The 27,688-nt window shown below is 41.6% G+C and overlaps 2 protein-coding genes across 3 annotated transcripts in view; one reads left to right on the top strand and one right to left on the bottom strand.

Moving 5' to 3' along the window:
* hbp1 (HMG-box transcription factor 1) overlaps positions 1-19,805 on the top strand; it is a 48,524-nt gene extending 28,719 nt beyond the window's left edge. For both annotated transcript variants that reach the window (XM_039761194.1, XM_039761195.1), the window contains exons 5-11: positions 47-158; positions 1,007-1,122; positions 8,394-8,550; positions 8,714-8,858; positions 11,817-12,113; positions 15,307-15,448; positions 19,604-19,805. In XM_039761194.1, coding sequence (XP_039617128.1) covers positions 47-158; positions 1,007-1,122; positions 8,394-8,550; positions 8,714-8,858; positions 11,817-12,113; positions 15,307-15,448; positions 19,604-19,621 — 987 coding nt within the window. In that variant the 3' untranslated portion in view covers positions 19,622-19,805. The remainder of the gene's footprint in view (positions 1-46; positions 159-1,006; positions 1,123-8,393; positions 8,551-8,713; positions 8,859-11,816; positions 12,114-15,306; positions 15,449-19,603) is intronic.
* Positions 19,806-20,523: 718 nt separating this feature from the next.
* The window catches only part of cog5 (component of oligomeric golgi complex 5), a 565,478-nt gene continuing 558,313 nt past the window's right edge, over positions 20,524-27,688 (bottom strand). Inside the window, exon 22 of the mRNA XM_039761193.1 lies at positions 20,524-20,769. Within this exon, the coding sequence (XP_039617127.1) occupies positions 20,655-20,769 (115 nt within the window). The 3' untranslated portion in view covers positions 20,524-20,654. The remainder of the gene's footprint in view (positions 20,770-27,688) is intronic.

Genomic DNA, 27,688 nt, shown 5'->3' on the forward strand with positions numbered 1-27,688 from the left:
AATGTGAATCTTCTAACATTGATGTCTGTTTCATTGACATTCATAGGCAAACAGTGAATCAGAGTCTGGTATTTTCTGCATGTCTTCATTGTCGGACGATGATGACCTGGGATGGTCCCATTCCTGGCCATCCACTGTATGGCATTGCTTTTTAAAAGGTAACCTATTTTAAAGTGGATGTGTCTTTTACATACTGTGCTGCATTTTGTGGGCACATTATCAAATGTCGATTTTTAGAAATTGTTTGGGAGATGGGGATGGGGACAGATATTATGTTAAACCATCAATTCATTTCCTCATTCAGATAGATCAGTTGAGGGTTGTGGATAGCTGAAGCGAGTCTCACTAACATCAAGAGCAACAGGGTTAGTTTGGAGTTTTCAGCCAGCCAGTCTGACCTGCATGACTGTGAAAAATGGAAGGAAAGCAGGAGTTCTCTGTGGAATAAAAAATACAGAACAAGGAGCACATTCAGTATTTGAATTGGACTCGGGAGCTTAAATGGTTTGACATTATTTGGTTGTCATACAGTAAGTTGCTTGATGAATTAATGCCAGGTGTATAGGTCTACTGTTTTCAGTTTAGACAATTCAGATTAATTTATTTTGCATACAATGAAATTCCCTTGTGTTGCTGTGTTCTGCTTGTGGAATGGGAAAAAAATCATAATTTATTTTCTGGAACATATTAATGCATTTTTCATAAAGTTACCAAGACAGAGCTGTAAATACTATTGCATATTATTTAAAGAGTTGTGAAGAAGTTGTGCTTTTGTACATATATGTAATAATAATGAAACACACTTGTTTATTCCACTTTTACACAGAAACTTTTTTTTGCAAATACATACAAAAACAAAGAGCAATGTCAAGCAACAATTTATTTGATTTTTATTTTTTTTTTACACAAATTACTTTTTTATTTGCTTTTAGCAGGACTAATGAGTATGCACTGATGTGCGTGGCACTGACTATACCGGATGACAGAAATATTTTTTTTCATTTAGGCTCACGCCTGCGCTTTCACAAAGGCCATAATGTTGAGTGGCAGGATGTTGAAGATGTTGCAGATTCTGAAGATGAGTTTGAGGAAGAGGGAGACTCCCAAAGTCATTCCCTGAAGGTAAATAAGAAAATAAACAACCATTCTAAGATATTGTCCACACATCTCAAAATCTTCTAATCAGTTTATCTTTTATGACTACTTTTATGTAATGTATTGTTGCTGAGACCATTATGGCTTATTGGGTGCCAGTACATCATTGTGTACAGTTACACATTTACCTACACTTGCACAGGGTAAATTTGAAATTACTATTCATACTTACATGGGTCTAGATTGTTGGAGGAAAACCAGTACATGTGGAGAAAATCTCACATAAAGTGAATGAACTAATGTTCAGATCTGTTCTCCTCTGCTAACACTGATTAACAAATTGAAATTAAAAAGTGTGAAACAGACAGTAGGCACACCACATTGACATTAAAGTACATATGTCATATAAGACCTCTCATCTTGAAGATGGATGGATATATTTAAGAAACTGCTTGGAGTGGTATGCATGTCCCTTGCTCTCCTTTTTACCTTGTCTTTCGTTCGAATGCAGGCCTGACCAACAAAATAAACCAGACGGTAAAAAGCATATTGTTAACACTGAATGTTGTTGAGAACACTAACAAACCTAATATAACTAAACGTAGCACAGAAATACCAAAATGAAAAACCAGACCAGCGTTCCCATCCATACTTATTGCCCCACCCCACACCATGTCAGATTTACAAAATATATAGTCTTTACATATGTAAGGATGGACAAGAATACTCCCAAATGTTAGTCTTTGGGGTAAATTTATGTACCCAAGTTAAAGCTGGCAACAACACTTACTTCTTGAGTATGAAAATGCTAAAAAAAAAAAGCATACATTCCTAAATATGCTCCCCAATAAGGGCCTTAGCAGCTTGAATTTTTTCTTCTTCATCCAGTGATCCACTTCAGCTGGGTAAACATTGCCACCTTCTGGCTTCTCTTCTGTTTTTTTAGTGTCGCAATCAGGATGCACACTCCAGGTAAGTAACACCTATCCCACCACCATTTTCCTCCTGTCATTCAAAACAAAGTTATCCCTGGCTAATCAAAGTTGCATATTAATAATTGAGTAGACAACATTCAAGAAAGCTTTTTGTCTCAGATCCCTGTTGTAAGATTTTATTCTGAGGTGATCTTCATCAATGCTTTCACCAGCCTTTGGTAGACCAAATAGTGTAATTACTGTATATTCTTCCACTCGGTGTGAAACCACAGCTGTATATATAGTACATGGATATGTGTGTGTGATATAAACAGCAACAATAACAGTAGTTTATACACAGTGCACCTTCTATGCATTTTGAAGGAAACATTTGTATAAATGGACAGGTTTTTGCTGTGAAGATGAGAAATATTTCAAGTTGTCGAAAGGAAAAGCATACACATTGGATTACTCCAGTCTGATTAAGTTAACCAGGGCAACATAATCTATTTATTGTTAAATAATATTAAATTTTTTTGCTTTACAGAACACACATGAATGTATTTTGTTGAAATTGCTTATTTATTTAAACTATTCAGGCATAAGTAATTTATTTAATTGATTTGTTCATTCATTTGTCAAGCTGCTCATGACTGGAAGTTACCAAACCAAAAAAAAAAAGAAATTGGCACAGGCAACTTAATTGTGTACTTTTTTTGGTAGCATATTAGATACTACTAGATTATTGTATTTATTTTAGTGTCCGAAAGCAGATTCATATTCTATACTTGGAAATGTCATTTCTATGATTGCATTCACTACACTTTTGGCATACAGACTTATTTTGCTAAACTGGAAGAATCCAAACTCTCCTCTTTTAAGTCAGTGGGAAACCGATGTGTTATATTATTTAAAATTGGAAAAAATCAAATACTCAGTTAGAGGATCTGTACAGACCTTTTTCAAAACCTGGCAAGATCGAATCAATAGTATTTTAGAATAAGTTCCTAAAGCACTGAGGAAGTAGATTCTCTCCCCATTTCTTTTTCTTCTCCATTTATCTGTATCCGCTTAATAAACTCATCAGTTTATTCATTTTTACTATTTTTAAGTTTTAGTCTGTTGGCCATGCTCTCTTTCTTCGGGGTGGGGGTTTATTTTGTTTTCAATCCTATTCTTTTGTAAAAAAAAATGATCTATTTGTATGGAATGATTACAATAAAATCAATAAAATTTAAAAAAAGAAAAATAAAATGTCATTTCTAGCCAGAAATGCACTGAATTTTCTATAACAATATGTTTTCCATTTATCTATCCGTGATCAAATCTCTCAAACCCGACAGCATCAGGTTCAAGGCAGTTGTCAGTCCAGATACAGAGTTAGTTCTCAAAAAAAAAAAAAAACAACTAGATGAGTGGGGTGAAAGAAAAGGAAAACTGCATCATTGCCATTAAGCCACCTTCAAAATTGTAACTACAGTGAGCAAGGACAAGAAAATTTTTAGATTTACCATAAGTGGAATCTGATAAGTTGATCTTTATATCTTAAGCCAGCAATCTTCACAGTTCAGTTTATTTAACACACAGCATGTCGGTTTCACATTTTACAGAAACCATTTTTTTTCCTGTCTTCAGTATATTACTTCTGTAGAATACATTAATTGTTGCAAGTTTTGTCTGTGAGATGGTGGATGCGATTCATCCTAAACTGTCAGCTCCAGAGGATATCCGTGATTTAATTTTTTTTTATTTTTTTTTTCCTGGTACGGGTTATTTGTAAAAATATTTAGTACCGTAGATCCCGGAATACAGGCCGACCCGGTATATTAGCCGAACCCCTTCTCTACCTACTAAATTACATGTATTTGCCGATGACCGGTATTTAAGCCGACCCCCTTCTCCAAGCAAAATTTTCTAAATTTCCTTAAAAGTCTCTCTTCGGGTATATTTATAATGTTTATCGGCGAGAATTTGAGACTGCCGGCATTTTGATATATAATATAATGTGCATAATTTACCAAAACACCAATAATTTTTCTAATGTACTAACCAAAAAGTTATAAAAAGTGCCAAGCCTACTTCGATTAAGCTAGGAGCATGGCGGCACGCATGGTCGCAGCGGCTCAGGGCTCCCCTTTTCAGTGCACTTTTTTGTTGTTTTTGTACTTTTTTTTTTTGTCCTTGTTTGTGCACGATCGGTTTGGCGAACATCCGCTACACCATTCAGAACCTTATAGACATCGGTGTCCAGAGCCAGACATCTGTTTCGAGTGTTTTTCATCACACGCACAACATCCCAGACAACATAGCGAGACCAGCGAACTCTCTGTGGATTGTTGTCGGGTCTAGGAGACGACACAGACGGAGGAGGGAAAGAAAGCAGAAGCGGGGCTAATCCGGCGTTATGCTAAAGCTTTACACAACCATACAAGCCCTGTACAGAACTTTTTTCTGCACTGAAGGAGCTGCTTTTAATCTCATTGTAAATGTGTATAGTGACAATAAAAGGCATTCTATTCTTGAAACAATTTCATACTGTACTCACCATTTAATTTGACATCTTTGGGCTGCAGTAAGGGAGGAGATATTTCCACACAATGTCCATCTTCGTTTCGATTGCGATCACTTACTTTTACCTTCTCTTCCTTCCTTAGCAATTGTGTCTTGCTTGCATGGTCTTAATGAATTATATATATATATATATATATATAGGTAAATCACTGCAATGACGGAAATTACATCCACAAACACATGTATCTGGACTCCGACTGACGCTTCTAACGCTCTCGGTTGTTTGTTTACAATCGCGCAAGTGGATACACGTGACCGCATCCGTTTCGTAACGCAAGATATTGATCGTAAATCAAAACAAAAAATTTCATTTTAAACTTCCTGATAATTTATTATAAATTTTATTAATAAAATCAACAACTAAAACATTGAATAAATTCTTTATTTAATTTAAAGTACCGGCATGCAAAGTTACTTCTTCATCTGAAAGATGGCTCTGTGGTTTCGTCATTATTTACTTCCGTATTCATCGGCAAAACCGGCATTGCGCTGGAAATCTTGAATCTGAAACGATACTTGTTGTATAAACCGACCCCCAAACTCCAAGCCAAAAATCTAGGACGAAATTCTCGGCTTATATAACGGGATCTACGGTAGTTACGTTTTTTCTTTTCCAGGTATCACAAACTAAAGTAACTTCAAAGCAAGTAATATTTGTGATAGGTTGACAAAGGAAAAACAAATTGGGTCACTTTAATGTTGGTTTTCAAAGGATACACGCATTGGCTTTTCAGGACAAGTAGCAGTAGTCGTGTACTCTCCTTCCTTTTTAAACCAGCAATGGGGGATTTTTCTTGACATGCTACTTTGTGTGCTGCTAGAATGTGGAAGCTTTAAGTTAAAAGTTGAGTAACACCAGTAACTGGATTATTCTCAAAAATGAAAACAGATTTTCCCTTCCACCTATTTTTATTTTAACTTCACTTTAGTTTTCATTTTTAACTCGCCTTTTAGTTTTGCTTTTTTAGTTGTTTTAGTTTGTGTTAATGATATATGATAATGTCTCCAATTGTGATCTGTCACATCCTCCAATTGTTTTAGCTACATAATTATGGGGAGGTAAAGTCAATGGAATTGTATATGGCAATCCATTATTTAACATAAGTGTTTATTAAAATATTTTTTAATAAATGGTAGGCTATTAGAATAGGATGGAGAAGCATAAATAAATGTATAAGAATAGGTAGAAGAGCTCTGTAAAATCAAAGAAAGGAAATTACATGGAGTAAAAGCTGATGACTCCCTTTCAGGTAAGAAGTATATTTTGTACTGTACCCTCAGAGACAGAAGGAGAGACACTCACAGGGAAGAAGTCTTAAAAGAGAGTAGCTTGGGTTAGGTATCCTACATTGACCAAGAAAATTTTTGTGGGGCCATACGTGATTTTCAAATGAGAATATATATGTCTGGGGACAACTTATTAAAAAAGTTTATACTGAACAGAGGTAAAATCCTCTTAAATCACCCAGCACCAATTCTCCTCTAGTCCTTTAAATGGCTGGGATTGCAGGGAGAGAGCAAAAGTAACTGAACAAAAGACATGATGCTGAGAGAAATTAAAAAAATAAAATAAAATTGCTGTTATCCATTCAGGAGCTCAGTAGCACAAGGTAACGGATGCTTAATAATTAATTTGTACAATTTAATGAGTGTAGTGGCAGAAGAGTGACACACAACACGGCTACTTGGCTCTACATGTTATTTTGACTGTTGTGTGACTATATGGCATAAATAAGCAAATAGTTTTGATAAGCATTGGCATCTATGGATAATACTGCATGTTCACAATCTGCAGCTATATTCTAGCATAGCATGTTTGTATATCCAATTAGACAGTAATGTTAATTTAGTTAGTTATTTAAATGTGAGATAAGAAGGTGGATGTTGTGCATCCCTGTCTGTGCCCTTTACTGGTGTCATTATACAAATTTGTTTATTTTGCGTACTAATTTCTGCATCTTCTAGGGCTCTTTATCATCTCTCTTAATAACAATCCTTTTTACCTCCTTTTGATGGGGTGTGACACATCATTTATTTGAAAAGCATATTATTCAGTTCATAGTTTTTTACCAGCATAGCTGCCAGTTCTTTCAGACCTTCATTGATTCCTACACCACTATCATAACTGAACAACAGAGAGCACACACAGCACCTGTGCCACTGGACTGTTCACTTTTACCACTAGTCTGTTTGTTTTTGAATGCCAGTGTATTATCTGATGTTACAGAAAGGTTTTTCACTTGCAACAGGTAGATGTTTATTTTTAACATGTGATTTCAAAGTTTAGAAGAGACTTCTTCATTTCTAATTGATATTCATAAGTAATTATCCAGAATAGTCAGAAGATTCGTATTATACAAATTATAGTCTGTGCACATGACAGTTGTACTCCTAGTTAAAAGGATGAACAGGGACCGTTTTCTCTTGGTAGAGTAATATATTGCTCTACTTTCCCCTTTTGTATTATTATGTAGCTTTTGTCGGGATGCTTCAGATATCACAGACTTACCACGTTTTTATAAGATATTATAGTATATAACTCCCCACCTTCCCTTCTACATCTATAACCTCAGGCAATTCAGGTGTAGTAAAAGACAAGCAGGAGCTAAGTTACAATTTAAACAATGTATTATTGATAATAATAATAAATAATAAGTAGATTTGAATATTGGCAACCATACAGCCTGATTAAATGGTGATGTGTAGTTTCAGGCGGCACACAGACTTGTTAGTTACTTAAAAATGTCTCTAGTTAAGGCATCATTTGTAGTCGTCTTTCTTCAGAATAGGCCGCATGCCTGTTTCAATATGGCTGCCAAGCTGTGCTCTCCATTTTGTTGTCCTTTCTGTTCATCAGTTTGGTAAGAGAGAGAGAGTGAGTAAAGCAAGCAAATTTATAGATGTTCTGTCCAACCCCTACAGCCAATAGCATGTTGTGGTACTTAAAGGCTTTGACACAAGCCGGTTCCAAACAGCCATACTTCAGACCAATGGAGGAATAGAACACCTTTACACCTACCCTCCGAACCATATGTTAAGGTAAAGCTTGGCAGTTAGGCAACCTGGCTTTGTGTGGGGGATGAGAGAAGGACTCTAGCAGAGAAACATTTGTTGTGACATAAAATTCACTTTCCTGACTTAGTTTTGCCTAAGTTACAAATAAAGACATACAAAATATGTATTCACTTAAATGCAAAATCTCACATCACAATTGGGACATAGAATGATAATTTTATTTTTATACATTTTCTTTTTGTGTTTGGTGAGAATAAGAATTATTCAGTTGATTTTGTATTTTAATATATTATGTGTTTTAGTATTGATTAGTTTGTTTTTTGTTTAGTTTTTGAGTGGAAATTTTGGCTGGGGTACTTGATTTTCTGTAGATTGAAAGGGGTTTCTTGATGACCACCAGATCCCAAGTAAATTGATTAATGTGGCATATTTTCATGATTGAAGAGAACATTATTACTGTATATGCCTATTCTGGCAAGATAGCTTATGAGTGACAACATACCTGGAGATGACTGCTGGGTGTCTCAAAGATCTTTCTGACTTGAATAGTCATTCAGTTTCTGCTTCACAATTGATAATATTCTTCAGTGCTGAGGAAAGATGTGTGACAGTCGTTTTAAATTTCACAACAAAAGTCCATCTCTCATTAAGTGTAATTTATGCTTCAGCACACAGGCTGGGTAGTGAAGGATTTGACTGTCAATATTGCAGGCAGTATCTCTTCACTCCATGAAACATTTCATTTTAAAACATCTAAACATTTTAGTAACAGTTTTTTTTTTTTTTATTGTTTTGCAGAATTACGGGTCTGAAGGTCTAAAATTAGTGGCGCATGAAGAAAGTGTTTCTTTTGGTCAGTCAGTTCTGAATCTGACATTTGATCCAGGCTTACCCGAATATGGACTTTTAACAGCAGAGTGCCAGTTGGATCATCCTTTTTATGTTAAAAGCAAAGGTATAATAAATTATCCATCCTTCTGTTTTTTATGCTGCTTGTTTTCATGTTCAGATTTGTAGGCTACCAGTGCTGCCTGCCTTCAGACTCGCATTCCCTTCACATCTTGTACTTCAGAAAACTGCTGTAACGAGTACTTTTTCTTTCTTTATTTTTTGGCCAGGTTGGTCTTCCTTCTATCCAAGCCTGACTGTTGTTCAGCATGGAATCCCCTGTTACGAGATGCAGGTTGGAGACCTATGCCTACCTCCAGGACATCCAGATGCCATAAACTTTGATGACTCTGTTGTATTTGATACATTCAGGAGGTAAGGTGTAATGTTGGTATTTGTGTTAGTATGAGTTAAGTAGGTTATTATTTTTTCAACTGTTTCTTGATAGATTCTCATTAAAGACAATTTAAATACAACTTAATGTTGATGACTTTTACCAAACCTACTTATTTTACTTTCTGTTTGGATTGCAAGGTAGAAATACATGTGCTCTTCTAACAATCAGCATTTTATGTTAATAAAGCCTTCATATTGAATTGATTTGTGGAAGTTTTACACCCAAAAATTATTTTTTTATATGTTACTTACCCCATGTAATTTGTTGTGGTGGCTAAGAAAAAAATTTAATCTAATGTTTTTATGGAGGAAAGATATAACCAAGATTGAAACTGAATGGGATCCACTGGTGAACAACTCTGGACAATGGCAAACAAAGTGAAAAATTCCATGATGAAAAAGAAAAAAAATGCGTCACATAATCCACATGTCTGTTATCCAATCAGGTTCTCAGAACGTGCAAAATACATGTATTTTTTTGCAGGAAAATGCAGTGTAACAAATAAATTTAAAAGGCGTATTACCACAATACAATGTGTTTGAATGAAGCTCCGCCTCTCCTACTCTTTAATTGGTCAAGAATCCTGTCTTTAATAGGAATAAATTCTTATAGTAACTGCAACTCTGCAATGTTCTGCCATTTTTTTCATGTTTAAGCCTAAGATATTGTGGAGTTGCATTCCTTGTGGTCAGTCAGAGAGAATTGCTAATTAGACTGCCATAAACCTTGTTTGAACTAGTTGTATCACAATCATTAAATCAAATTGTATTCATCCAAACTTTATAAAAGTATCATTGTACACCAAGTGCACAGCGAGAAAGCAGATCTTCATCCCAGCATGCACAAAAGGCACTACAGTAGTTGTATCTCACAAGTAGAGGTAGGATGTTATGATGCAGAATGCATTTGCAAATGATAAAACAGCTATATAAATGTTGTTGTAATATGTTGTAGTCCATTAACCCTACATAAAAAAAAAAATAGGATTTAATATTGTATTCAAGTGTTTGAACTTTATGTGGATATCAGTTGAGTAAAAGCAACTAAACATGTCGGCACCATTTGATCAGTTAATAACTGATAATTGTTAAACTGAGACATGCTTAATAACACACAAAATAGTGTAAGGATACATATCCTGGAAAAGGGTTTATTTTTCCATATTGCATGTAAGATTTTGTTTAGAAGGTATGTCACAAAATGCCACAAATTGCCTCATTCTATTATGGAAAGTGTTTTATGATTCTTTTTTGCTTAACAATACGAGGCCTATTGTGCCTTGGAGTCAATCACCTGCACAAGCTGCTATTATTTGATTGCAGTGATGTTCCAGGTATGCTAAGGTCATCCATCTATTATCATAAGTTAAAGGTACACGTCCAATCAATCATTTACTGCAATTTGTGAGAAGTAAATTTACAAAACCACTTTTTTTTTTTTTTCTTTTTCAGAATCTTTTTATAAGCTTTATGGTAATTTACAGTTGTTGTAGTGCAAAGTACTAGCCAGGGATATTTCATAAGTCAATGGGTCTCAGTTGTAGTGCCTTCAGTTATTTGGATGTATCAGAAAATATTATCGAACCAAATACTTTTCAGTATACAATATTTGTGGGGTTCCTATCAGAGGCTAATATCTTTGGCAGGCAGTGTGGTGATGTGGTTAAGGCTTTGGATCTTGGACTTCCAACTCTGAGGGTGTGGGTTCAAATCCCACTGCTGACACTGTGTGACCCTGAGCAAGTCACCTGACCTGCCTGTGCTCCAGTTGGAAAAAACAAAAGAAATGTTACCCGTTGTTATCTCAAATGTTGTAAGTCACCTTGGATAAAGACTTCAGTCAAATAATAAGTAATAATAATATGATTTCACTGGAGCTGCTTACTCTTGAACAATTGTACATGAGTAAAAACATTCCTGGGTTAGATCAGTTTCTGCTTTTTTTAGTGACTTGTTGATAGTCATTGCAAAGCACAATTTTACAGGAAGGAGTACTTTAAAGGAGTAGTAAGGAGGTGACAGTTTAAGTATGTATTATTGTTACAATTAAGATGTTTGTGATTTTTCACTTTTTTACATCATTCACTCAAGTATTTCTTTTTGCGTTTTTCATTAGTTACATGTTCAGACTTTTGGGGTTGTTTTTACTAGTGCTTGAAACTGAAGAATATAACCACAGATACGATGTGTTGGAGGCCTCTTAAACATTTCGGGGTCCCCGTTTAAAGTCCACAGATGCAAATGTGTATGTAAGGAATTCTCGGAGAGCTTTTGAGAGAGGGCATCCCCTTTCAGAGTAAGCAGATGTAAATGATTTCAGAGAGCCGGGTTAAATGTGATGGACAAGCATTATTCATACAAGTCCCGATGAAGACGTCGATACACAAACCTTCAACTCGGACTTCATTCTGACCAGTTTATGGTACCACCGAGTCCAACTGTGAACCCTGTGTTTGCAGTTAGACGACTAATATATCTACTGTGCTGACTGAAAACACATAAGATACGAGGCATTTCATATTTCATCATGAATCATCAGGCTACGTTTTAACACCTTAACCTGTTACATAATTTGAGTTTAAAAGCTATAGTGATGCTGCTGTGGCTTTTTTTATATTATTTATTAAATTACACTAACAATATTTAAAAATAGGCTCAATTTTTACCAGAAGGCTAGAATAAAAAATGACTCAATTGAATTACCATAAGTGAAACTAAAAAGTTTAACACATTATATTACAATTAATATTGAGTAATTTTTTTTTTTTTTTTGCCGACTCCTGTAAGCCAATAATAATAATAATCAGGATAATGAGTTCTTAGATAGTCGTACAGTGTTTTTAATGAAATGACGTCTTTAGAAACACAAGCATGTGAATCATGAAGTATTTTTCTCTGCTAACTGTTTTAATTTTGTCTCTCTTCTCTCTGTCCTAGTTACGATTTTACTCCCCTGGATTCCTCCGCTGTATACGTGTTAAGCAGCATGGCTCGCCAGCGTCGGGCTTCCCTATCCAGCGGAGGTGCTGTCAGCCCGGACTTTGAACAATCGAGCAGAGACTTTGTGCCATCTGGAACAGCCCAGTCTTGTACTTTTTACAGTAAAGCTAACAAAGGTCACAACTCAGGGACAACAACATCCAACAAGTGCAAAAGACCAATGAATGCCTTCATGTTATTTGCTAAAAAATACAGAGTCGAATATACACAGATGTACCCAGGGAAGGACAACAGGTCAGTACCTCGCTGTGGAGCTTTTAATCTGAGGCTCTCTATAAAATTAAAAGTCTGGTTTCTGTGAAAAATACAAACCCAGCTCCAACACGACTGTCTCCAGGTTGGAGTGGAGATGTGTAAATATTGTGCTTATTATTTCACACTACCCATAAATTAGGCTGGTGCTGTGAAGGATGTTTAAAGTTTGCATTCCATAAAAAGTTAAAAAGACATAAAAAAAGGTAGAATTTATGGCAGCAGAGTCTCAAGTTTGTTAATCCAAAACAGAAGTGCTGTTTTGCTTCAGTGCCACCGGAGAATGTTGGATGTTCTGTGATTGCTTTGGATTATTTTCCCCCTGAAGTACACGTCCTAAACCTGAAGTTGCTTGTGTTTCTGTGGTAGTGACAGAGAGAGACGTAACCTGCAGGCCCAACTCAGCACGGGGGTACAAACAACCGAGTGATTGTGGTAGCACAGTGAGACAGCCGTGAACGTCGCAGCACAAGCCTCTGTTGACTCCTTTGTGCATCGTATCTGATATTTGCATCAAAATAATGGGTGTATTGTGCTAAAAGACTAATTCTGGACTAGCAAATACACAAAATGATACGTTATTTTCCTTGTAAATTGCATATGTTCCTGAAGACCAAAAAAATGGTGCATTGAAAATAATAAGCATTAGGCAGAAGGAAATGGGGTTTGAGATCACAGGGCCTTTGTGTGTCTTGAGTTGCATTCCTAAAGCGTGGCTGACAGCGTTGTGTTTGCAGTGCTAATTGTTTACGCTTGAAATCTTTTAGAGTTTGTGTGGTCATGACTTCATACTGATAAAAGATGATATCTAGTCTTGGCCTCGCCTTATGTTCAGAGATGATGTTAGGGTTGAAACTGAAATGGGCTTCTAATTTAGTCAGTTTAGAAAAGGATTGTGGGCCACGTTTGTGATCCAGTGCATCTACTTATTTAGTGCCATCATCAGCAGGTACAGAGGGAACCAATAAAATACACCATCAGATAAAGAACCAGTCACGACAGTGAAACCAGCACTGCAGCTGGAAATGAAAGGGTTTAAGTACAGGGTGAGCCAAAAAGAAGTACAACATTTCAAATGTTTTACAAAAAGGCGACAAGATAAAGTAAATTTCCCACAACACGACACAACTAGTATACAAAATAGATTTTTTTCACTGTGTTTTAGAAATGATGTCCTCATGGTGGTGGCTGTCATTAGTGATACACTTTTTGAGACGATTTTTGAATGCTCGCATGTCTCATTCAGCCATTTCAAGGGGAATAGCAGTGATTTTGTGGCAAACAGCTTCCTTGAGGACTTCTAGTTTTTGAGGTTGTTGTGTATACCTTCAACTTGAGAGAACCCCTCCAGCCCCCAAGAAAAAAATCCCACAGTGCAAGATCATGTGAACATGAAGGCCACCTGACATCGCTGCGCAGGGAGATCAGCTTCCCCGGAAACATCTCCTGCAAAACTTGCATGGATCTCCGCACTGTATGAGCTGTTGCTCGATCCTGTTGAAACAAGGCATAGGCCAAATCCATTTTTTCCAGTTGGGGCCACAAAAAGTTCTCTAGCATTTCGATGCAGCGTTCTGAAGTAACGGTGACCATTGCTCCCCCCTCCTCAAAAAAGTAAGGGCCTACAATGGCAAGTTCTGCATTGACACACCAAACTGTAACATGCTTACTGTGCAGGGGTCTCTGGTAAAGTTCATGAATGTTGGGTTCAACACAGTAGTGAAAATTTTGCTTATTTACACAACCATTCAAACGGAAATGGGCCTTGTCGCAGCACATGACAATGGCATCTCAATGAATGGTTTGCAGAATATTCACACACAACTCTGTACCTCTCTCCCAGTCTCTCTCTGTGAGTTCCTGCATTACCATCATTTTGTAAGGATGGAAATTAAAGTCCTCTTGCAAAATCCTCCTCAAAGACATGTTGGAAATTGCCTAAGGCAGAAGCATGTTTGCATGCTGAACATCTAGGAGACTGCAAAATTGATGCCCTTACATCTTGGATGTCTTCAGGTGTTCGTACAGTCAAGAGGATGGCCACAGCATAGTAGTGGAAAGAGCACACCTGAAGCGTCTCCTTTCTCCTGTGCTGTCGCTTGTGGCCATTTGCTGAAGATCCTGCACATTACTGCAATGGGACTCTGTTTCATTCAGTGGGGGTTTTTCACTTTTGTGTCATTTGCACCCAAAAACAGGGATTTATGGCCATTGGCACTTTGTGATCCACCTTCAGCTGTGTGGAATCACAGTTACTTGCACATTGTAATGTAGTCAAGTTCTTTATTTCACAGGTAACCCTTGGCACCATCCTCAACACCATTTAAAGAACCTGGGATATGACTGTGTCACCCCAGAGTCCAGGTGGGCATGAACAGGCCGTGCTGTACTGCCTGCTAGGGCAACATCAACAGAACGGAACTGAGCTGCTGAAATATACAATAAGAACAGTTCTGCTTTTAAAGCACACATTTGACTGACTGATGGATGGATGAAGACCCTTTGAGCCCCCTCACTGTACAGTAATAGTTCACATTCACGACTTGCGTTGCATATGTGTCTACAAATTTGACTTGACTTGGGTGGCACAGTTAGTGCTGCAGTTACCTGAACTTTCCGTCAGTTTTCCTCGCACTCTCCCATAGATGCGCAGATTAGTTTGGTGGCCAATTCCAAATTAGCTGTTTGAGTTGGGCCCTGTGATTGGCTGGCACCCGGTCCATGGCTGACCAGTGGCCCTCCACCATCCGGATTAGGCAGCTTTGGGGATGACCCAACTTGTCTATTTGCTTCAGAACATCCTTGAAATGCATATCGGCCTGATGGGTCACATAGCAGTATTATCAAGCGTTTCAGTAATTAAAGTCTCGAATATTCCTGTTCAAGCTCAGCTCAGGACAGGGCAGTTAGATGGGAAAACCATGACTCCAGACCAGGAGAAGCTGCACGTCCAGTACATGTGGACCTGAAGGAGTGAGTGGCTACTAGCACAGGCAGCAGAGACTGGCAGGAGATGTGGCTGACTTTATCATTGGTTGCCAGTCACTCCGGATCAGATTCTCTGGGAAGCCAAGTGGAGGTTTCAGGCACATTTGGGAATTGAAGCCTGCTGAACCGCTCTGTGTGTTGTGCTCCGATTTGCCTTGTATGTCTCATCCTACCATTTCTTTCACAGAGCCATAAGTGTGATTCTTGGAGATCGATGGAAGAAGATGAAAAATGAGGAGAGGCGAATGTACACGATGGAAGCTAAAGCCTTAGCAGAAGAGCAGAAGCGTCTCAATCCAGATTGCTGGAAAAGGAAAAGGACAAATTCTGTGAGTTGATGAGAAGTTCAAAAATTTTAATAACATTTCTTCCTTCTAGTGGCGGTTTATTTCAATTTAATGTAATATCAGTTTACATTAAGTTTAGCAGTGCAGTGGTAGCAGTGCTGCCTCACAGTAAGGAGACCGGGGGTCTGTATCCAGAGTCCTCCCTGCATGGAGTTTGCTTGTTCTCCCTGTGTCTGCGTGGGTTTCATCCCACAGTCCAAAGACACACATGTTGAGCGAACTGGTGACGCTGAAGTGGCCGTGTGTGTGTTTGCCCTGTGATAGACTGGCGCCACGTCCAGGGTTTATTCCTGCCTTGTGCCTTATGCTAGCTGGGATAGGCCCCAGCACAAACCCCCAACCAAGTGACCCTGCTCTGGATTAAGCGGGTTAGATAATGCCATGACGTGATGTGATGCCAGTTTCCATGTTTCAAGTCTGTATGTTGCCAGTCATGCTCAAGTGTTGCCTTGTAACAGCTTGCAGTGCCGGGTGAAGTATCAATACGTGACGTTGTGTTTGGTGAAGAGGTGCCGTAGTCTGCTGCCCTCTCCTTCAGGTCGGGTGTTGCCCCCTACCAAACATTTTTACCCAAACATTCCTCAGAGGAGTACTTCATCCAAAAATGGAATTTGTTTTACAGTGCATCCAGAAAGTATTCACAGCACATCACTTTTTCCACATTTTGTTATATTACAGCCTTATTCCAAAATGGATTAAATTCATTTTTTTTTCCTCAGAATTCTACACACAACACCCCATAATGACAACGTGAAAAAAATTTAATTGAGATTTTTTCCAATGTATTAAAAATAAAAAAACTGAGAAATCACATATACATAAGTATTCACAGCATTTGCCATGAAGCTCAAAATTGAGCTCAGGTGCATCCTGGTTCCCCTGATCATCCTTGAGATGTTTCTGCAGCTTAATTGGAGTCCACCTGTAGTAAATTCAGTTGATTGGACATGATTTGGAAAGGCACACACCTGTCTAGATAAGGTTCCACAGTTGACAGTTCATGTCAGAGCACAAACCAAGCATGAAGTCAAAGGAATTGTCTGTAAACATCGAGACAGGATTGTCTCGAGGCACAAATCTGGGAAAGGTTACAGAAAAGTTTCTGCTGCTTTGAACGACCCAATGAGTGCAGTGGCCTTCATCATCCGTAAGTGGAAGAAGTTCAAAACGACCAGGACTCTTCCTAGAGCTGGCCAGCCATCTAAATTAACCGATCAGGGGAGAAGGGCCTTAGTCAGGGAGGTGACCAAGAACCCGATGGTCACTCTGTCAGAGCTCTAGAGGTCGTCTGTAGAGAGAGGAGAACCTTCCAGAAGGACAACCATCTCTGCAGCAATCCACCAATCATGCCTGTATGGTAGAGTGGCCAGACAGAAGCCACTCCTTAGTAAAAGGCACATGGCAGCCCGCCTGGAGTTTGCCAAAAGGCACCTGAAGGACTCTCAGACCATGAGAAACAAAATTCTCTGGTCTGATGAGACAAAGATTGAACTCTTTGGTGTGAATACCAGGCGTCACGTTTGGAGGAAACCAGGCACCACTCGTCACCAGGCCAATACCATCCCTACAGTGAAGCATGGTGGTGGCAGCATCATGCTGTGGGGATGTAGTCAGGATAAAGGGAAAGATGACTGCAGAAATGTACAGAGACATCCTGGATGAAAACCTGCTCCAGAGCGCTCTTGACCTCAGACTGGGGCGACGGTTCATCTTTCAGCAGGACAACGACCCTAAGCACACAGCCAAGATATCAAAGGAGTGGCTTCAGGACAACTCTGTGAATGTCCTTGAGTGGCTCAGCCAGAGCCCAGACTTGAATCCGATTGAACGTCTCTGGAGAGATCTTAAAATGGCTGTGCACCAACGGTTCCCATCCAACCTGATGGAGCTTGAGAGGAGCTGCAAAGAGGAATGGGCGAAACTGGCCAAGGATAGGTGTGCCAAGCTTGTGGCATCATATTCAAAAAGACTTGAGGCTGTAATTGCTGCCAAAGGTGCATCGACAAAGTATTGAGCAAAAGCTGTGAATACTTATGTACAGGTGATTTCTCAGTTTTTTATTTTTAATAAATTTGCAAAAACCTCAAGTCAACTTTTTTCACGTTGTCATTATGGGGTGTTGTGTGTAGAATTCTGAGGCAAAAAAAATGAATTTAATCTATTTTGGAATAAGGCTGTAACATAACAAAATGTGGAAAAAGTGTTGCGCTGTGAATACTTTCTGGATGATCTGTACATGTTACCTGTCCCCATCCATGTAGAGTGTAGTGATGGCCAAGAACAAAAAATTTTGTTTTCAAGATTTCATTCACAAATGAGGTAACGGGAGTGTCTGATGGGATGGTGACTAATGCCAGACCACAACAAACGACACAAAAAAGAAACTTGTGTCACACAGTCTATATGTCAGGTCATCTAGTCGAATGGCAACAATGTGCAATACGCGTGCATTTTTACTAAAACATTGGTGAACAAATCACTTCTGGGAAACGCTCTTGTGAACTAAGGTGGACCCCTGAAAGTAATGTAAGGTTTGTCCTACTATGGTATGTTTGTTTCGATGAAGATTTGGAACGTGCCCCCAAGAGGATGACATTTTCCAACATGGATGAAACCACACAAACGAGCAACTGTAGGCCACAAAACACAAATCCAGAGAGAGAAGAAAAAAAAGCTGTAATCCGTCTGCATGTCGGTAAACGGAGAGAGGTTTTACTACAGCAGTGTGACAACAAACATGACAAGCGCGATCTCTGGCGGCTTCTTATGGCTCCTTTTTAAATTCAGCACCTCATCTTCTATCTGTGTGAACAGCTGAGGCCTCCTAGTGCCACGTTGATCCCACGACTGCTGGGAATTGCAGTCCATTTCAGGTAACACAGCTCCATCCTTAACTTTCAATCATAGGAAGCACACCGTTAGCCCCTGAATAAGCCGCTACTGCACTGGACTTGTGATGGATGAACGAGGGGGTAGACGGCTCTTCAGTTCAAGTGCTCATTTGTAGCTGCGTCTGCTCCATTTTTGTTCCCAACAGTGTTTTCCAGAAATGGTTTATTCAGCAGTATTTTAGTAAAAATGCATGAATTTGGAACATTGTGAGCATTCACCTGGATGACTTGACTTGGATTATGTGATGCGAGTTTTTTCAGGGGCTTTTGATATTTGCCGTTGTCTGTTGTTGGTTACCAGAGTCTTCAGTTCTATCAGAAACGTTATCTGTGTACTGTGTGGAAACCCAAGATTCCACATTTTTCTTAGCCAGCACTACATTTGTATGCTGATTGTAACATGATTTGGGGAGCCTTCCTTTAAAGGTCCACACTATTAGGCCAAACCTGCAGTCCTTTGACATGTGATCTTCTGCATGTCATAACAGCAGTTAAAGGGGATGCAGGGGTCCTAATCCAACATGCTTGAGTTTCTCTGCACATCCCTGGATTATCTGTTGCATTTCCCACGCTGTGGTTACCCCTTCAGCATAGACTGCCTGGCACGGATTTCTCACTCCTGGTGATTTATGCTGTTCGCTCCATGTCTGTGCCATGACTGTAATGACACAACCCAGTTTGTTGTACAGGGCATGTCTGGCAGGAGATCAGGTGTCTTCATCACTTCTGGAGGAAACACCATGTAGATGCAGGGAGAACATGCCAGCTCCACACTGCTGCTGATTGACCGCAGGCTGCTGGATGTGTAGAGTTGTAGTGCTGACTTCTGCCCCCTAACCCTGAGGTCACTTCACAGTGAGGCCTCTGCCTTCCTCATCCTCTATTGCTGGCACTCACTATTATGGCTGTCAGTTGAAGGTGGGCCTGATTGGTTGGTCTGATTTGTGATGAGACGTGTCACATAGAAAAACAGAAACCCCCCTCACTAGAAAGAGGTTTGCTGTGCAGGGCTCGACTCAAAGGCTGACGGTCAGTTCCCAGATGAATGTGTCGTCACCTCAGTGCTGACCTAAGCAGTGAACATGCTGGGCCTCTCAGCTGAGGTGCAGTGGTGGACATTAGCCTGCTGCTGTTACTACAGACAGACACCAGAGGGCAGCAGCGGGTTTCTTTTGGCTTCTGCTTTCTTTCCTGGCTGATCCCCGCCTGACGTGCTAACGCCACTTACTTCTCCTCTCATTCGCAGGGCTCACAACAGAATTAGGCGTTTGAGTTTACCTGCCATTGCAATCTGAACTGGATGAACGTGACGACACAGCGACTGCCTTCACAGTCTCCTACGAGGTGTTTTTGTGAAGTTTGTTTTTTTTTTCTCTCCAGCTTCCTGTGATAAAAATCACAAAGTTTTGCTTTTATAGGCAAATACAAAAAAAAAAAAAAAAAAAAACCAACTAGACTATCCATGTAATGTAGCCTCTTAACTATGCTTCAATATTTTCTTAATGACCGAGATGCCTTACTCTTCCAAAGTTTCTTTCAGGTAATTTCATGTATAGGCTTGAAAAACTGAAAACCCTGTGGTGCTAAAGTAGGGAGCAAAGGAGATGTACACAAATGTCTATTTTCAAATGTAAAAAGGGGAATTGAAAATGCTTTATTACCGCCAACCTTTGAATTCTATTTGTATACTTCATATTGCACACACTTGTAACTCAGTTCTATCTACCGTATGTCTGACAGACTGGGGAGGTAATGTAATATTAAATATGTATCTGTATTTCTCCCCACATATACTTCTGTGGATGTCTATGTTGCCATATTACGTACCGTAGTCGAGGGGCGAGCACACGTGACGCCCGGGTGGACAGCCGCTCCGGGTCTTCTTGCACTTTATTCACTTCAGACATGTCTTCAATAAGAGTCCTCTTGTGAACGGCGGCGGAGCCACTGCTGCTGCTGCTTCAGTGTCCACTCATCTTCTCTGTGACGTTGTACAGGTTGCTGCCCCCGCAAGCTCTTGCACAAAATGGTTGTGTATTAGAAAATAAAAATGTAAAACTGTAATGTGGTGCTTTGCTGCTGCTGCTTGTTTTTATTTATTAACGTAAGCAGAGGGAAAGGTCACAAAGTTACCAACTGAACTGCACAAAGAAACACAAAGACGGGTCAGGATTTGCACTTTATTCATTTCTTTAAAAATATTCACTTTAGAAATAGAAGATGAAAGGTAGAAGTCACTGCTCGGGACGACGGCCGCCTCATGTCCAGCCGGACGTCACTTGTCGACTCCTTCGGTCTCAATGAACGACAGAGGTGGCCTTCTGCAGGATCTGAATCATTATGGGGTAGACTGGCGCAAACTCCTTCCCTTCTCTGGCACGCACGGACTGAACGTAGGCCTCCAGTGCCCCCCTGCAAAGTAAACACACAGACATGTGAGTGGGCACTGTGCCCGTCCTCGGCCGATGAAGAAGAAGATGAACGTTGGAGACTGGCAGGATGTGATCAGTGAGCACAGCACAAGGAGGCCCAAAGTATCTTTGCTGCGTCACGTCTGTGCTGCTGCTGTCTGCCTGAGCACTCACCAGATGGTGGTACCCACTCAAATGGGGCATCACCAGTGCCATGGGTATGGACAAGGTGGAGCAGAGAGATGCGGCCTGGTTCTGCACACTAAGCCCAAGACACTGCTGACCACCAGCGCCCACCGCTCACCTGGGACCAGTTCAACCAAATGAATTCCCACATAAAGGGACGAATCTGAACAAGATTTGTGGAAAGCTCAAGTGAACAGGAACCCAGCAGCCTGACTTGACTGAACACCTGCCAGCTGTGAAGTGGATTTCTCGGGCAGAGGCCGCGGGCACAAACTAGTAAATAGTAAAGGGGTTTTCTTTCCCTCAAAGCCTTTTTTTTGAACCACTGAGAGTTGCTGGGATAGACTCAGGCCCCAAACTTACTTGACTAACTGGTTGTCCCTTTGGAGCCCCCACTGCCTCATGACACAGTAACCTCACTGGGGTGAGTAATGACCTGCCAACTTGGCGACTTCTTTGTTACATTAATGTGCTCCGGGAATTGTGGCCTCCCATTGTGATTTCTACCAGTGGGACGTCACAAAACCTCGTATCAACCATGGCATGTGCCCGTGGCCATCTGGCCCACCTCAAGTTCACAGCCCGTTTAAAAGGCCAAAGGTAGCGAGTACCTGGCTTAATGGAAACACTGTGGCATTTGGCACTCCTGCTGGCCTCCTGTCGTACATGACATTGGGCCCTGCCATGGAGCTCAGCAGTGTCCAAATCAAAACAAGGGAAAACACCACAACGTCCATCAGAACTTCAGAACCCAATGGCTGCACTTTGTTTAGTTGACAAATAGCAAACAAAAGGCCAGTCGGACCACAACCACAGGCTTCAAGTGCCCCCCAAAACAACAAACCTACTGCAGAATAAACGTCTGCCACTGTAAGCCGTTACAGAGTAACGTAAGTCGTGTACAGGAGGCTTATGTGAACTGAAAGGAGGAAGAAGAGGAGGAGGAGGAGGAGAAACAAGCCATAAATGAACAGCAGCCGTGGCGTCCGGCGGTGTGACAGTGGCATTGTCCTTAATGCTAGTGACATGTACTCCCAGGACTGCTGTACTGTGCAGACGTGTCACCATGTGTGGCCCTAGTAATGGGAGATGCGGCTCTGTGACACCAGTGCCACTTGAACCACCTGATAAAGGCTGGACACGTCTAACATGCATTCTCATTGGAGGACGGACCGGGCTGCCGCTGTGCCCAAGACGCACATTTTAAGACCCCTACCAGTCCCATAACCCCCACACCAGGTATGAGTCAAGTGTTCTGTGCTCTCAAACGTGACCAATGGAGGGGCCGTTGAGGACACAAGTCCCTCTCTGGCTCTTGTCCCAGGTATACTTTGGGCGTTTTTCACAAACTGACCCAGTCGCTCATCACTCAAGTCTCGTTTTTCAGGCTTCACGTTCCTCCAAGTTCTCTGCTGCCTTTTCTAACTGAATGGTAAATAAAGCATCAACGTGACTTTCCTCTGTCCTACTGATAATGGACCTCCTGTCCCAGGATCAAATTCCCATAAACCTACGCGACTGAGGATACCACAAATGGTTCATTTCAACACATTTCCTGTATCCATGCAATGTAGCTCAGCTCACACAGGCAGGGTCCCATCTCAGGACCACCAAGAGTTGTAGGATGCGACAGTAAAAAGTGAAGCTTCAGTGATAAACTCGGAGAGACAGGCAGGGAGGCATGGAGTCGCGTTTGTGTCAGAACCCTAAAGGACCACATGGCTGTGTGCGAAGACAGGACAGACCCCCTAAGGAGAGGGTGGGTCACATGCAGCAGGTGAAGAAGGCAGTGGAGAGAAAAAAATAATAATTAAAAAAAAGCTTCTTCCTAAAGCCATGCAAACTCAGAGACGCTGGCCAGTCAGCATTGTCAAGTTGTGAGCAGGAATGTCATAGGCCCACCACAGACAGGCTGGCAGGAGTGAGTGGCCCTCCGCTGGCTCTTCGCTCAGTTTAGGTGTGTGACACACGGGTCACGTCACTTCATTTCTATTCATGCAAGTTCAGCCTGAAGGCCTCATTTTTTCGCCCGCAGTGTTCTAGCAGAGATCAGAAGAGGTGGCCTTTGGCAGGGGTGCCTGCTGGGAACTGTGAAGTGACACCGTCACTGGTGCAGTCTGAGCTGTGACTTTGTGTGCCTGACTCATGGCCGCCATTCACATGACTGACTCACTCTTTTTAGTGGCAAGCAGCGGCTTAAAGATGGGCAGCTGGCCGGGCCTTGTGGGGGGGGCTCCACCGTGGTCTGCCAATTCAGTGCAGGTCTGGCAGCTGTTTAGTACCAGTCAATGCCACAGAGGTTGAGAGGGCACTGTCAGTATCTGGTGCTGCCCCAAGTAGTCATGGGCAGGCTGCCACAAAACCTGCCACTGGTGATGGTAAAGGGGGCCTGTAGGTGACAGCAGCACTAAGCGCCATGATTAGTCAGCAGGACTACCTCATCTCAAGACTTCTGATTCCCTCGCCTGAAAAACCTCTGGCTGTCCTTACCAGATCATTAGAGAGCAGCAGCCTGGCCACTGCAAGGGCAAAGTCACAAGATGAAGTGCAGTGTGGTGGGCCGAGAGTGGAAAGGGGAGAAGACACTGATGCTCACCGAGAGGAAAAGCACAAAATAAAGTTGTGTAGGGTGCCGCGTGGGCTGTTTCAGGGGGTATTCCCTCCAATTTGGGGAGTTGAAAGTGTATGACCCAGTTTGGCATCTTTAAGGTGAGTGAGGGTGTGTGAGCCCGCAGTTATGTGATGGCCAGGCACGCCCAGGGTCTTCATTCCTGCAACCGCAACATGGCTTACAAGCCTTGGACAGGTGGATAAACACGGGGGGTCTCCTCTCGCCCAGTGGGTGAGAGCTGTCTGTCTAGTTGAGTCACTCAGATTAATGAATAAAATGTGAGTTCAGAAAGAGGAGGGGTCCCCGCTGGCTTGACTCAATGAGTCCAGATAGCAGCCTGCCGTATCTTTCAGCCATTTTTGCACCGTTTCATAGCAGACTGCTGTTTTGACACGTGTGGATGAGCTGCTTAGGTCCAGCGAGATACCCGATCTACAAGGACGCCTACCAGTCTGCCGGGCTGTGACGCGTGTGAAAGAACAAATCAGACTGGTGTGGCCACCTCACCTCAAGGTGGGCTGTGATCTGCAAGCACAAGCCTGGCCTCCAGGTAAGTACTTCAGTACTGTCGAGCGTTCAAAACTTTTCATGGTTGGGCTTGTGATCAACTAAAAGAAGCTGCAGTGTGGATGGGGCAACTGGCTGAATATCACGATCAGAGTTATGGTGGAAGAACATCTGAAACGAGTGCTTGCTATTCAAAAATGAAACGCAATGTCAGTAAATGTAAAGTACTACGTGTGGGAAGAAGAAATGTTAGATCTGAATACACAATGGGGGGTCTGAAAGTCAAATGCACCCCTTATGAGAAGGATTTAGGAGTCGTAGTGGACCACACTATCAACTTCTCAACGGTGTTCTGAAGCCATTAAGAAGGCACACACAATGTTCGGTTATGTAGCATGACGTGTCAAAGGGGTTATGTTGACGTGAGCAGCACTACCCAAGATGGACCACAGGTGCCCAGTAAATGTCAAGAGTGCCTCAAGACAAAGCCAAAGGTGATTGGCTCTCACTCGCCTACACTTGACAAACTGAAGAGGATCACACTGATGGCGCAGAATAAATGAAGAAGCAGCGCAAGGAGTCGGTCAGCACGAGATACAGTTGTGGTGCGGTGGTGGGATCACAATTCAAGTTGGAGAGGCTCAGCCAGTTCTAAAGTGTGTGCAGTACTGGAAGACAGGAAGGAATGAAGGAGCTCCGAGGTCAGCCCTGGCACAGGTCGGGTCCGTTATATCAAAGTGAAGGTCTAGCCAGGAGGTGCGTGATGAAGGCGTGTGAGCCCACAACACAGTGGGTGGAAGGTTCGAGTGGCAGACAGTTGACGGGTGACACTAGAGATAGGAATGGGAAAGCAAGAGGGGCATAAAACAGCACAAGTGTGATACAGGGAAGACGCTACAAATATAAAATAATATTGGGATTTAGCAATGTTGATTTCTGGGGTGAGTTTCCAAGTGGCATGTGTGTAAACAAAAGACTGAAATGACATTACGCATTTATTGTCTCCTCCCTGTCTCATTCCTGTGTGTCAGTCGAGTCACAAGCTGCCATCTTTCTAGTGGGCTTCATGCAGCACACTGTGGACAGACAGCTTCTCGGCTATTCTGACATTGCACAGAAGCCTGAAAGCCCCCAGAATAGATGCAGAGGTGACTGTAGGACCCCGAGTCACGTGCCGATACGCTGCGTGGTTACTACCTACAGGATACCAGAGATACGAAAGTGTTGAGAGGCTATTATTAGACAGGAGCCAGCAGAGATACTGTGAAAGTTTTAAAGGAGCATAAATTCAAACACTCCTCGGTGACCTTCAGCATCTTGAAGCCAAGTTTACACCAGGTTTCTGGCACCAACTCATCGATGCTGTCCTTGATTGGCAGATTGATGAACTGATAATCAGCATCTGGCAGGCTGCTGTGACACAACGTGCAGGTGACATTGCTAAAGGGGCACTGCATTTAGCAGCTCCGGATTCAAGATGGGTCAGTGCGTTCTATCAAAGGGACATGCTTGATGCAATCATCTATACAGCGCCATTTATGGCACAGGTCAGCTATGGCCACCTCACTTAGTCCCTTCTGTAGTGGCCTGACACACCTAATCCCTAACCCTCCTGATGTATTGTTTGGGGGGGCGCAGAGATGCAGTGCACTTAGAGGTAAACTGCATCGTGGGAGTGAAGCCACTGCGGTGTGACTGTAGACAAGCTGCATGAGAAGCAGCATGTGCCACTTTTAAATAAATACAGCCACCCGTCTGAAGACCCCAGCAGGTACCAGTGCACTGGCCAGAAGTTACCAGTCACGGAGGAGGAACCCATCAAGAACATGACGTGAGATGCATAAACCCGATTATGTCAGCGAGTACTCGAATTCAAAGCGCCACTCCTATAGCGTATCTGATCATCTTTCACGTGTGCAGCCATTTCAGCTTTAGCTCTTTTCCTTCCTAGTGTCCAGTACATCAAAGAGGGGGGTGACTGTTGCAGTGCCAAGCAGCTGGCAGAGCTTTGTAAGAAACTGATGGAGGTCATTAAAAGTGAGTGCCCTGGGCAAACACTCAATAACTACGATTCCAAAGCAGACGAAAACAGACGCCTCATCTGATAATTTATCACGCACATGTAGCTGAAGCGGCCTTCATAAACTGAAAAATGAAAACAAAAAAACGTGGCCATCCAGACAGTCTGTTCTAAAAGTCCTCCAGTAGAACTTTCTGTTTTTCAGCTCCTAAAGACAAAAGAAAAGCCATCATGGCTGAACCGTGCAGCCCTTCTTGGTCTGAATGTAGCATTGGTGACATTTACCTCACGAATCTGACATATTTAGGGTAACTACTCCAAAGATTCTGTGTGACGTGGTATCGTCGATAGCATCAAGTGGCCTCCGCTGATCTTCAGCATGGCAAAACAGAGACTAACATTTACAGTGGACGCTCTCGTCCCTTTTACAAGAAGACTGACATTACCTGAGAGGCGAGAGATTTGAGTTTTCATTTTTTCAAAAGAAGCACTTTTCTGCGGCCTCTAACATGAATTGACCAACAGTGGTAACGGACATTTCCCTCTTTTTGCATCAGTTAAAAAACCAACGTGACTTTGGCATAGGCTTTGAAAACAGCCTGACGGACATACAAATACACTCACGAAGGCCACAATGGTAGGCTTCCTCTGCTCCCAGTAAATGGACACATTTGCAAAGCAGACAACCAGCACTCTCTCTAAGGCACAAACAACTTCATGAAAGTAGGAATAAGATGTCTGCAGGGACTCCGTCTCTGAGGCTACCTAACCAGGCTAACAGCGCCCCTCTTCACTGAAATAAGTCAAAGTGCTAAATCCGGAATTTATGGGCGCCAGCCGACTAGCTCAACTGAATAATCAAAGAGATCTGACAGAAGTGTGCTGTCCTAGTTAAGAAGTCCATTGATGGCTGATTTTCTGCAGCCAAGTTTAGGATGGCTAAAAAGAACGTCCATCTGTTCCTGAAAAATTTCTGTAGCTGCAAAGAGAGCTCAATACAAAGCACAAGATACTGAGACCTGAAAGAAGCCAGCAGTTCCAAATAGAGGATCATCTCCCTAGAAGTGCAGGCGCTTCCCTATCACAGCAGCATGAAAAGCTGACATTTAAACCGTTTTTAAGTTCTATTATTTAATTCATTGCAGCTATGTACATTATGCATTGCATGGGGGCCCCCAGCTACGGGCAGAGGATGTCCACACACATAGGGATCAAAAGAGCCACCGGTCCCCAGTCCTGAAGCAATACAATAGAAGTGTCAATATGATAAAAATGAGTTGAAAAATTCCTACCGGCTACATCGGAGTCTCTACAAGTTACCTTGGCTGCAGTCACCCTGCAGTTAAAAGTGGATTGGATTACATTGAAGTTTTTGTTTTCAAGTGGCGCATATCTGAAAACAATAGTGTATCGATGTCTATCCTAAATCTGCAAAATGAATACAAATGAACTCCTCAGGCAGAACCAACCTAACCTAACAGACAACCAAGGACAGCAGATACATGCCGACTGCAGACTTGAAATTGATTATATTTCTGGACGTCTCCAAATTCATTAGCTCGCAAGTGCTTAGAGATGCTTTGAGTAGGATCATCA

Source organism: Polypterus senegalus, chromosome 8, assembly GCF_016835505.1.
Source record: "Polypterus senegalus isolate Bchr_013 chromosome 8, ASM1683550v1, whole genome shotgun sequence".
Taxonomy (NCBI): Eukaryota; Metazoa; Chordata; class Cladistia; order Polypteriformes; family Polypteridae; genus Polypterus; species Polypterus senegalus.